We start from the raw sequence: 13,275 nt of genomic DNA, 5'->3' as shown, positions 1-13,275 counted from the left end.
CCTCTGAATTGCCCAGTGGGCTCTGTGATGTAGCGCCTAATATTGCAAATGAACATTCAAATTCAGTTAAACACTGCAAACGCCCAGTGGGTTATGCAATGGAGAACTGCACATTGTGACTGGGTATTAAAATTTCAGCATCTATAGGGGATATATAAATTGATGAAGGGTGATTCAATCATGCTTATTCTATTACAATATGCACAACCCCTCCATATGGTTCCTGAGTAAACCACCAGTGCATTGGAATTAATGGTATAACATCAGAAAAAAATGCAGCTCCAATTGTCTAAACTGAAAATGGGAGATTATAGGATGTTTTAAAACATGCCTGCAGTTCCACTCCATAGCCTGTGTACACTGTCACTGTATATGTGCACTGCAAGAAAGCTCCGTCTGGAAGTGGGGGATCATCCGATGAATCGATGTAGCCCTCTGGGTCTGAGAAATTGATCATGCAGCTTGATGGAGCTGAGAAGAGATAAGGGCATTTAACATTAAATACAAACACACAAATATGTGTGTATGAGTCCAGAAGAGTCTACTGAAGTCCCCATAACATCACAAATAACACAATAACACAAATATCAACTGCATTACAAAACCATGTTCTGCCAAGAACTAGCCATGTGTGCACAGATCCCTCCTGGACACAGTGCGTTCTATACCGGGAGTAGGAGCCATGTCAGATTTAGTCCTGGTGTTGTTGTTGTTTTAATCACATCAAGCTATTTTTCCCATTTAGATGCTCCTGAGGACTTAATGAACTGAAACATTTACAGTTTGTGAAAAATTAAAAACTTAAAAAGTCAGTGTAAGGAGCTGTTATAAACACAGATCATAAAATGGTCTTTACGGCAAACAATTGCTGTGGTACTTTTCTCAGAGGGAGAACTCATTCATGCATTCATGTGGTTAAAGAGATAAACAGAACAGTAAGGTTGTAAAATGGGTGTTTTATTATTATTTTTAATTTTTTTTTAATTATGTTTTGAACTCATGATGCAGAAATAAAATTTGGGTTTAACTGAACATGTTTAAAATTCATTTGATTATTACTATTTACTATACTTGCTTTCTGTTGTTTGACTGTTTGCTTCTATCATCTGGCATGATGGAAAAAAACATCTAGATGTCAATAAACATTTTACACTGTGTTGGCTGTTTACATACTAAATTCACTATGACTTTTTTTTTTTAACTTCCTTACTATGTAGAGCACAACCTTGCACAATATCAGCTCTTCTGAAATCCATCCTCTTTACTGTTGGCCAGTATTGATAAAATTTGACATCAAATATCCAAATATGTGACAGTATCACAGTGTCTGATGATATTTATGTTTGTATTAATAGAGTAAACGGATTCATGTTTCCTGAGTATTGCTAGACTATGTTAAAGGGATGCCTTAGAGACCGTATCTAGCTTGTTTTGTTTGAACTGTACTGCTTTGCGTCTCAAAATAAATTTCTAAATGTAACCTTGTCTGTAACATGTAACTTGTAAATGTTAACCAGAAACAAATTAGATTTTAAAAAGGAAATCAGAAGGAAAAATTACTCTTTATTTAGCATTTTAACTGTGTTCAAATCAATGTGAATCAGCCAGCATGTGACAAAAATTACAGTTAAGTATGTTTTTGGGCTGGTTTCCCAGACCCAAATTAAGCCAAAGTTGAATGCGATTTTTAATAGCTAAACACTATTAACAATGCAGTTTAGTGTAAATGTACACTTAGCCTATGTCCACAAAACTGGTTCTTTGTTCCATACAGCTAAAACTAAAAATCAATAACGTTGTTTTACACTGTACCAGTATAGACAATATATTACCCAGCACTAATCTCTTTATAACCTACTCTAAAATGTTTGTGCTTACTTGAGGGGAGGACATCGGGCTCTGTCTCTTTGTCCATAGTTGTAGTGACTATGGTGGTGGTAGAAGGTTCATTTTCATTAGCAGCTTGTGTCGTCATGGCTGGACCATCAGTGCTGCGCAATGGAGGAGGTTCGGGTGCCTCAGAGAGAAATTCAGCCACAGGAAGTCGAGTGGGGTGTTGAGCTTCACTGTGAGCAGGCAGCATCTTCCTCAGGAGCTGCTGCTGCTCAGGAGATAGAGCTCCAGCCCCTGGCCCCCTGCCCAGACTCTTCCTCAGCACGGGCATCAGCTCAGCAGGCAGCACAGTGGGAAGCTCCACACCCTTCTGAGCCAACAGCTGGTCCTTATGAGCCAGGACTGAGTCCAGGAGGTCCTGTCCCATGGAGACAGCCCCTCCATGGCTTTCTCTGGGAGCTTCACCTTGGAACAGTGGAGGTGATGAGGCTGGAGGAGTCACACCAACCTCATCTAGAGACAAAAAAAAGGTAAATTAAAGCTGGCATTGATATGATACCACCACTATCAGCTGACAGCAGGACCGATTTGTTACTTTAAAATCTAATCAGCTTTAAAATGAACTATTGTGAAAGGAGGCACTTCCTTTAAGATAACAATCTAAAATCTTAAACACCACTAGCCTACAGAAAGAAATACATATCCAACAATATGAATTATACAAAACCACAGCATTTTTATTCTAAAACCTTTAACCAAAAAAAAAAAAAAAAAAAAACACAACAACATTTACAATGCAAATGTGCCTCAAATTAATTATTAACAAAATCCAAAATCTACAATAACAGGTCTGTGTGTCTGCCCTGTAATGGACTGGCAGCCAGGGTGTTTCCTGCTTTTTTTAATTTGATGCCAACAACACATTCTAAAAAAGTTGTGACGGGGCATGTTTACCACTGTATTTCATCACCTCTTCTTTTAACAAAACTCTGAAAGTGTTTGGGAACTGAGGAGACCAACTGCTGTAGTTTGGAAAGTGAAATGTTGTATTTTTTATTTTATAATATGCCAAATGTTTTCAATGGGTAACAGGTCTGGACTACAGGCAGGCCAGTTCAGTGCCCAGACTCTTTTAATATGTGATTTGACATTGTCTTCCTGAAATAAGCAAGGCCTTCCCTGAAATAGATGTCATCTGGAAGGCAGCCTACGTTACCAGAACATATATATTATTCAGCATCAATTCAGCGTCTTCACAGATGTGCCAGTCACCCCTGCCATCTGCAGCAATGCACCCCTATACCATCATGAACACTGGCTTTTAAACTCTGCACTGCTAAAAAGCTGAGTGGTCTTTAGCCCTGAGGACACAGTGTCCATGATTTCCAAAAATAATTTAAAATTTTGATCTGTCGGACTACAGAGCACTTTTCCATTTCACCTCAGTCCATTTCAACTGAGCTTATGAGCTTAGGACCATATGATTTCTTCTTTGCGTTTTAGAGTTTTAATTAATTAGCATTTATTGATGCAGTGACAAACTGTTTTTACAAACAGTTTTTATATTATTCTTGAACTGTTGCACTATTTGATTGTGCAGGTTTTCACAGAGTGGGGAACCTCTCCTCATCTTTACTTCTGAAAGACTCTGCCTCTCTGGGATGCTCATTTTATACCCAATCCTGTCATTGATCTGTTGCCAATTAACCAACAGGTGTATTTTAGCATTACACAACTTTACCAGCCTTTTGCTTCCCCCATCCCAACTTTTTTGGAATGTACTGCTGGCATCAAATACAAAACGGGCATTCATTTTTTAAAAAAATAATAAAATTTCTCAGTTGCAACATTTGACATGTTGACTTTAAAGCATTTTCAATTAAATATAGGGTTTAAATTATTTTAGGTAGTTTAAATTTACATTTTACATTTTCATCATCCCAATAATTATTTGGAAATGGGGTTATATAATGGTTTAAATTTGATCTGACAAACAACTTTTCATATGACACAGACAATGAACCAAACTGAAAACATGTAGCAAGTAGCCATATCTGATATGCTCACATCAGCCTATATCAACAGAAACATGTAAACAAATTGCTCAGATAGGAAATGTGTCATTCCTGTGAGTGTGCTTTAAAAGGTTACTTTGGTTACTTTGCAAAAAAAAAAAAAGGAATTTAAAGCTAAGGGTATATTATACTATAACATGCCTTAGTCAAATACCTGATTAACTGCACCCAAATATTTAATAATATTTTCAAATGGATGTACAAACAGCATATATAAAGAACAGACTATTGTCTTTTCTCTTTATTTGAATACATTAAACAGTAATCTAAACATGAAAAAAAGTAATACAATTACATTAATTTGGATTAGGTTGCAAATTAAATTTTTAACAGTCAATCAGTAATCTGTATTGGTATACATTTCCAAAGTAACCCTCCTAACTCTGATGAGAAAGTTGTTATCACATGACCTACTTTACTTCACTTTCTCATCTTGCACTATTATAGATCTGTTAGGCTAGATTTGTTACTTCATCATATAGTGTTTACCATGTTGCTTGCTGCTGTTCATGTTTTGCTATGTTTGATTCTGATAACTTCTGTGCACACACTCCGATCTAGGTGCGGTGGGTTGCGCTGTTGCCTCACAGCGAGAAGGACCTGGGATGAGAAGGACCGGATGAGCCAGGTCCTTTGTGTGTTGAGTTTGCATGATGTCTGCGTGGGTTTTCTCCCACACTCAGGCCGTTTGGACATGCTAAATTGCCCCTGGGTGCCCCCTGCGACCCAGAAGGAGAAGCAGATGTGTGTGTGTCTGTCTGTCTGTCTGTCTGTGTGTGTGTGTGTTTGTGTGTGTCATTATATAAAATCTTTTCAGATTGTATTGTGTACAGAGTATTTCCTCACTACAGTGACAGACAATGTCTCATAATTACATCAGGACAATTATATAATTATCTTTTGTGGAAATGAGCTGCAGTAATTCAAAAGGGACATGCGGTTCTGCAGCAAGTAGGTACCACACCATGGATCAGGCATTGAGTTACAAGGCAGAAGCTGAAGGAGATTAGTTTTGCGAGGGTTGGGAAGTCCGGGGGGCATCTAGGTCTTCACAGCACTATTTTAGTTCTGTCCGGCTCAGCCCAGCCAAGCTAGTTATTAATGCCCCCTCTCTCTCTCTCCTTCTCTCTGTCTGTCTCTCTCTCACTCTCTCTCTATCTCTCTCTCTAGCCTGCCCACAGCCTTTCAGAGGGGGATGGGATGAAACACAAATGAAGCATGTCGGAAAAGTGACAGAGAGAGAGAAATGCGTAGACACGCGGGTTCCCACGCATGCTAATATTCCATCCTTGGCTTCCTGTGCAACAACCCACAGCATAAACTCCTGCAGAAAAAATGTCCAAAAAAAGTCACTTTTTTGGCTGATGAAATGTGAATGAATCAGTCATTTTTCTTTACACGCATATAGAATGGAATGGAAACTCAAAGCTACAATTGCAGTTGCCCCCTAGCATTTCAGAATAAAGTCATCAATACATATGCAGTTAGATACATCTATAGGTAATGCCTTTACATGAAAGGAAATGATATAACAGCAGAATTATATAACAAGACCAGCTCATACATTCCTCCTCCCACTGAAAACTGTTGATTACAAAGAAATGGAGCAATTCCAAGGACAAAGAATACATATACTTTAAACAACATCAACACATTAACATGTCCATAATTAACTAAAGGTGGTGAAATAGCACTTCTGGGCTTCAGTGGCTGTTTAAGATTGATAGCTTGCATATCTCAAGGTGAAAAAAGAGGCTCATCAATTAAATTACATTGGAAGAAAAAGCAATTAGTCTGAGATGTGATAGAGTGCTGTCTGGGGACAACTTCCAGCAGCCAGACACGAGATGAAGCTGGACCAGTCTAAAATGATGTATTTAAGAGACTTTGTGATTTGTGCCATGTTAATAGGAGTAACTGCATATTGTATGAAAATACTGTACAAGTTCAGTATGTCACTATATCGCACTGTAGAAATTTGCCAATTTTAAAAGCTTTTTTTAAGTTCAAAGAATGTATGCATCTACTTCATGTTCACAACAAAGTTCAAGCTCTTAAATTAGACATACAAAGTAAATAATTTTATTTATGTGTCTGTTACAAGCTTGAAATGCTGTATTTAAACTACAGACACATTAAAAGCCTGTTTAGTGCCAAACTAACCCTGCTAGTTGGACGTTAACAGGCATTAAGTAGCGATCATGGTAATATGGATGTGGCCACCACTTAGGAAGACATGGGAACGAGATAGATAAGTCGTGACCATGACTTTGTAAGGCGTGGGAACAAGATCATGCCTTATTAAGCTGTGGTCAAGGCTTAATTATCACATTCCCATGCCTTACTAAGTCGTGGCCATGCATTAGGATCTCATTACCATGCCTTACTAAGTCTTGGCCATATCTTTATTATCTTTTCCCCACATCTTAATAAGTCATTATTTTTATTTATATGGGATGTCACCAGCAGGGCTCTGTACCTATGAGGAGTTTTTGTCTCAGTACAGTCTACTGAGTGATTATACAAAGGTATATATCCTGCAATATCCTTCAAAGTTTTATGCTGTTCAGACAGCCAACCAAAAGTTGGTCATCAACATCACCTAATCTTACACGAACAGATTCTCCTGTAGGTTAAAGAATTCTCCAGCAAGTGTCATATAAACTTATATATAAAACCCAGCCAACAATTATTTTAAAAGATTTGAATGTAATATTGATACAATATTAATACAGTTCATTCCATAGTAATTACTCAGAGGCACTCACTTATTTTGGCTCTGTTAATATGTGAAAAAAGTTTGCAAAACCACAGTGGCTTTTTTGTTTTTAATATTGATTTTATAGTTTTGTTTATTGTGTGTTATTTGGTCTTCATAGCTATATCATAGCTAAATATACATGTGATAAATCTTATACTTTTATTGGCTACGTTTTATAAGTATAAACGCTTAGACTGTATACATATAGTTATGTATATCCCGTAAACAAATGTATTTATGTATGTTTATACTGTCTATGTTTACTCTTTTTAACTGGTTTAGACATTTTGTTCTCTTTAGAATTGGATTCTACCCTCACAGGAGGCTGAGCAGGTCGCAGAAAGCAGGCTAATGCTGCAATATTAAAATACAGATTCTAAGTTCAAGCCCTTAACATAGACATGCAAAGTTAAGAATGTTACTTGCCTGCCACAAGCTTGAAATGCCTGTGTGGAGTTAGCTAGTTAGCTACTGTGGTGAAAATACTGTTAGCTACCGGTGCACTGGTTAAAGAAAAGAAAAAAAAAAAGATTTCTACATTATACATATACATTGCTTGTACCTGACTCTCATGTAAAAAATGTAAATGTTTAAATGAAATTACCTTTTTGTGTGAATAATTAGTATAGGCTATAAATAGGATCCTCTGACTGAAGCGTTTCTCTCGCATAGGTTCTGGTTTCTGTTGAAAGGTATGCTACAAACATAGCACACAGGTATTCAAGCAGGCCAAAGAATAAGTGTAAAAAGACAACAAATTTCTTAAAACGTGCAGAAGCATCTTGGAGAGCATGGTTAAATACTATCAATAAAGGGGGGGTTTGCTTGCAGAGATAAAGATTCTGAGATGGTGTGTCTATGACCTTAATTTTACCCCAAATAAGTTGGACATGCACTATAAGAACTGGGCGAGTCGGGGCCTCTCTTCATGCCTTCATACCTTTTTCAGTCAAGGGACATTGTAAAACATTCAGATGTTAAAAACACTGCACGGACTAAATAATAGTGACTTTTTTTAGATTTCCTCAAGTACATCATCACAAAAACGTTCAATGAAAAAGGATCAAAAAGCATTTGAAAACAAAAGTGCCTATAGAATAGATTTGGAGCCTAAAGTAATCTCAATATATAGGCGTTTCCAGGAAGCCAAAATTGTAAGATCTTCATAAAACAAAAATGGGAAAAGGAAACCAATAGTCTGGTCAAAATGCTGTTCATTTCAGTGGACGATATCAAGTTCAGCTTCATGGAGAGTGTTCGGCTGGAAGAGTCTTAGCAGATATTTTATCACACCTGTTCACAGGTCTCACAACTTGGTCTCCCAAATGTTGGAGGAATTGTGGCTTCCAGGAAGCCAATCACTATAACTTGTTTTGGGCCCAAAAATAAATATTTTCTGGTGCAAATTCTGCAATACTCAACATCTATAAATGTTAAAACAAAATTCCTTTTTGGAATTTTGAGCATGGCTGCTATAAAAGCAATTACAAAGAAATGGCTTAAGCCAGATACCCCATGCCTACAGGACTGGTATAATATTATTTATGAAATCTTCATGATGGAAAGACTCACCTTCTCCATAAGACTCCAGGAAGCTAAATTTAAGGAATATTGGGAGAATTGGAAAATGTATATTTTCCTGAAATTCCCCTCTTTTTGTGTTTGAATGTGCTTGTTTATTTTCAATTTTTCATTTAGCCAGGTTAGTTTTCTCTGTCTCTAATGAGCACCCCAGGTTCTATTATTGAGTCCTATGTACACATTAGACAATGTGAAAAGATGAATCACTTTGTAAGAATACCTAATTACAGACAACATTGTAGACTGATATTATACCATTAAGTGATTCTAAAAATAAGAAATAAAAAAAATTTACATAAAATGCAGTGTAAAGAAAATTAAAACCTTTTAATTATACATATGGATGGCAGCAGGCTTTAGCTTAGAGTACTTGAGAGTTTATGTTTTTAAGCTTTTTCATGTTTTTCCTCGATTCTGTTGTGGAAGTCTAAGCTGTCTGATTTTGATGCATTATGTGGACTTCACTGCATGCTTTATAGGAAAGAGCACTGCTGTGCTGGTTCGATTTGTGTGAATCTCGATACTGTACTGTAGTTTTTGAACAGGTAGGATGATTGCTGCACTGCTATAGCCTAATATGAAGACACTGTGGGACACAGCACATTTGGAAATTGGGCCTACCTACTTTTGCCTGAAAGACAAATAGCCCACCCAATAAAGTTGCTTTGGCACAGGGGTTTGGTCTTGGTGCCACTTTACAAACTAACGTAGCATCAACTTTAACCTCAAATCAAACTACATAGGCCAAGCAGGGATGAACTTGTCAATGACTAATTCTTATGAAAAGGTTATTTTTAATCACTCTAAGCCTGTCCTGAAGTCCACACCTATGGTTTGTGTGGAAATAAATCAAGTATTTCCAAATTATAGAAAAGCCAGAACCAAGAACAAATCCAACATAGCCTAGCTAGGCTGTACTGTTCAATTCACTGCTAGCAAGGTGGCCACGTTCCTCCAAACCAACCTGACACGTTGGGCTAATTTATACATTATTTTGCTTAGCGTGCAGCTTTACATAAACCTTAGTGGAATTTGTGGTTTGGTAAATTGGCATAAACCAATAACATAAAATCACAAATATGGGGTCTGCGCCCAGCACTCTTTTGTGAGTCGTGTGCTCATCTCTTGACTAGCACACAACGATTCACAGCTATTTTTCTCCAGATCCATTTCCCTATGCTCCCCAACTGTCTGAATTACTGTTTTACACTGGTTGCTACTTATTTTTAGCAAGTGGGTCAGACAAAGCCAATGCCATTTGACTTGAAACTCCAGTGCTTCTCACTGTGGTTACTTAGAATTTAAATCATTATTCACACCTTTTATCTTCCCAAAGGGGGAAGAGAGAGAGAGTCAGAGTGAGAGCGAGAGAGAGAGACAGACAGACAGACAGAGAGAGAGACAGAGAGAGAGAGGTAGTTTGGGGAGGGATTGCTATCCATATCAAGCATAAAGCCAGGGCAAATGTAGAGTGGTGTAAATTGTCTGAAAAATCCATGCATAACCATGATCCTGCCTTAGTGTCAAGGAGAATTATACTGGGTTCTGACTCTCCTGACGAAAAAAAAAACTCAAAAGGCGCAGTCGTGGAAATCACTACGGCTAATATCCTCCTCTACTTTGAATGACAAATGAACTATTGCGTCCGTTTGGAAATTGCTCGTGTCAAGCAGAGCCCATTCTACGTGGCTGAGTCAGCCACGCGAACGGCAGAGAGGCCATGCGTTCATCCGAAACCAGAAGATAATGAGAGCCTGCGACGTTCAGCGGCAAAAAGCCCCAAACTGCACAGCAATTACCCAGGGCAGAGTCTTACAGCCCCGGCGCGTGCACGACTCCGTGCTGTGCGAGGCAAAGTGCTGATTGAGAAATTAATCCTCTGCCTGTCATCAACTTAAACCTCTTTTTCGCACACACTCGCGCTTAGCCTTCTTGCCTCTCCCTCTCCCTCTCTATCTTTTTCCCCCGATTTTGTTTCTCTCCGTTCCCGCTTCCCCCGCTTCCTCGCTTACTGTCGGATTATGACTCAGTTTTCCCTTCAGCGGAGGCGAAAACAGTACAATCGCTTTTTCGGTAAGTGGCCAACGCTTGCAACATTGGAGAAGGTAGATGTAAAAACACGACAGCAGCTAAGTCGATGCAAGAAACTAATCCTGGAATCAGCTCAGGCTGCTTGAATCGAAAAGCTTTGAGAATATGACATGGATTCCATTTGACTGTGCAGAAACAGTAAGAGTCAGTAGATTTTGCACTCCGTGTCTACCCAGCACAAAGCAGAACTATGAAAGGACAATAAATATTCCTCATTAGTGGACTGGACACAGCCCACAGACTTCTTATGCTTAATGACCGCTATTCAACTCAATTCTCTAGCCTATACAGACATCTTCAGACGTGACGAAGAGACGGACAACCGACCCATCTATACTCTGCCCACCAACGCGTTTCTCTTTGCGACTGATCCGAGGTTGTCCAAGCCTTACAGGCCACTGGCAAAGTCCCATTCTATCCCTTTGTCAAAATACCTACAGGTGCCATTAAAAAATTTGGAGCCCCAGAAAATGTAAGCTTAGGCTGCTTGCCTCACCTCACTGCCCTTGACAGAACGTGTCAAAACATTAAAACATGCCATAACCCTGCTCCTTATTTTCCCACAAACCGATCTGGTGACTCTGGGGTGGGGCCCTAGGTAAAGGATGGGAATGGGGCTTCCCAGATGCATGTATTTAAATGAATGCGCTCCTCAGGAGTGCAATCGACTATACAGCAAAACATATTTTTCATTTTGGGATTGCTATAAGAATATATTTATTTAAAGTGTCTATACCTATGTTTTTTGTCTTCTTATGGCATTTGTGTGGGTTATGGACCAAAACAGCCATAATTCACTTTTATATGGCCCTTTTCCAACCTCTCTTTATTATTCAGAATTGAGCAGATTATTTTTGTTTCTGTGCTTTTAGGACTGATATATTGTGCCGGATTTAAAAAAAAAACACACACTCCATGAGGCTAAACTGCTGTACGCTAAATATACAGCAATCAGCCATAACATCAAACCACGTTCTTGTTTCTATACTGATTGTCCATTTTAATAGCTTATCATATCGGTGCACTATGTAGTTCCACAATTAAAGACTGTAGTCCATCTGTTTATCTGCATGCTTTGTCAACCCCCTTTTACCCTGTTCTTCAATGGTCAGGACCACCACCTCAGAATCACTGCAGTGCTAAGAATGATCCTGACCATTTAAGAATAGTGTAAAAAGGGACTACGAAAATATGCAGAGAAACAGACAGACTGCAGTCTGTAATAGTAGCACTACAAAGTACACGTGTAAGGTAAAAGTCCAAGGAAAGTTTGGTTTTCCATGATATGGAAAAAATTAACTTACTTTTAGGCATATTTTGCTTAGTAATTTAATTAAATGAAATGATACCAGATAATTTTGCTTGTTTTAAGAAATACGCTTCAAATAAGCAAACTTATCTGCCAGTGTAGACACTTTCACTTATTTATTTATTTAAAAAAATATTAAGAAATAATAGTGAGTAAATAGTAATAAAAACTGCAAATGACAGCTGGTTTTATTTCATATCAACATGTACAGTATGCCTAATTCATATTTTCATAGGGCCCTTGGCTTACTGGGGCCTTGGGTGCCAACCTTTGGAGCCTTAAGCTGTCTACTTTTGTCTAGTGCAGACACTGCCCTTGCATAATTACAACAATTACTTAGCATTTAGCAAGTCTGAAATATGAATATAAGCTACATCATTACACATCAATATATATATATATATATATATATATATATATATATATATATATATATATATATTATAGAACTGGGCAAAACCATAATGTGTGTTAGGGTTATCTAACTCAAACGTACATTGGCTGCTAAAGCAAAGCTCCATAACAAACTGATTTTGACTAATATAGGATAGATATGAGGGGTGGGAATCTTTTAGCACCTCACGATTTGATTCCATTATGATTCAGAGGGCTGTGAATGTGATTATAAAATGATTATTGATGCATCTTGATGCATCCTTTTTTCTGTACAGGATTTCTATTTTATACTGTCTGAGGGCTTGATAGTTTTAAAGTATTTGTAAAGATCCATAATCAATTTACTTCCAATATCTTTTATTAATAAATCAAACAGAACTAATGTGGTAAGTGAACTAGAAGGCTTTCATTCACTGCTATTGCTTGGAGCACATGAGACGCTGCTGCCACTAATCTGCAATAAAATGTGCTGTTAGGGTGAAATAAGATCCAGTGTCAATGGATGTCCACGCAGCACATGCTACAGCTGTCCTCCCCGTTTTCTTTAGTGATGTTATAACTTTGGTTTTGGTCTTGAGGGAGGGGGATCGCTGTGTCAGTAAAATATTTTTGAGATATTATATGGTTACATGGACTTACTCACATTTATAAGCAGTGCAGTTGGTTTTGTGGTACGTTAAATCTGCAACTAAAGACTGTCTTTCTCTAAAAAGCTGTGAAGATTTAGTAATTTCTCTTTCTAATTTTCCAGTTCCATCGAACAGAAAAATTCTAAGAAACTGGCCAATGAGAAGCAACTTCGGCCATGTAAAACAGTTGAATGTTGAGAGATTTTACAAGAACCTGCTCCAGTCAGGAAAAGTTTTCTGGCAGAGATGGGAGGAAAGCGGCTATAGGTGAGCTAAAGCTTCAAGCAGAGAAAAGTAAATCTGTGTTTTCGTTTATTTTCATTTTTTAGCCTATGCTAGGACATTAACACATACTGAGACATACTGGACAATAAATGTCTGCCAAGGTAGTTTGACTTTGTTGAAAGGACAAAACGTCTATTCTAAACATTTGGGTTGTGACTCCTGACCTAACAGGGTTTTTGTGCCCAATCACTTGATTCCCAATTTACACCTGCAGCTTCAATAGCATAAATGTCCTTTCGATTAACAGATCCAGTATATCTTCATAACCCACTCCACTTTCGAAAAACTGATTTATACTGCTTTCCACATTGTTGC

General features: G+C 38.0%; 1 protein-coding gene across 1 annotated transcript in view; it reads right to left on the bottom strand.

Annotated features, from left to right (window-relative positions):
* Positions 1–13,275, bottom strand: part of LOC108425231 (seizure 6-like protein) — a 58,004-nt gene that overhangs the window by 25,198 nt on the left and 19,531 nt on the right. Inside the window, exons 2-3 of the mRNA XM_017693749.2 lie at positions 1,879–2,346; positions 332–471 (exon numbers count right to left, since the gene is read on the bottom strand). Coding sequence (XP_017549238.1) covers positions 332–471; positions 1,879–2,346 — 608 coding nt within the window. The remainder of the gene's footprint in view (positions 1–331; positions 472–1,878; positions 2,347–13,275) is intronic.

Source organism: Pygocentrus nattereri, chromosome 18, assembly GCF_015220715.1.
Source record: "Pygocentrus nattereri isolate fPygNat1 chromosome 18, fPygNat1.pri, whole genome shotgun sequence".
Classification (NCBI taxonomy): Eukaryota; Metazoa; Chordata; class Actinopteri; order Characiformes; family Serrasalmidae; genus Pygocentrus; species Pygocentrus nattereri.
Note: the sequence above shows the minus strand (reverse complement) of the source record. Positions and strands in the feature narration are given on the sequence as shown.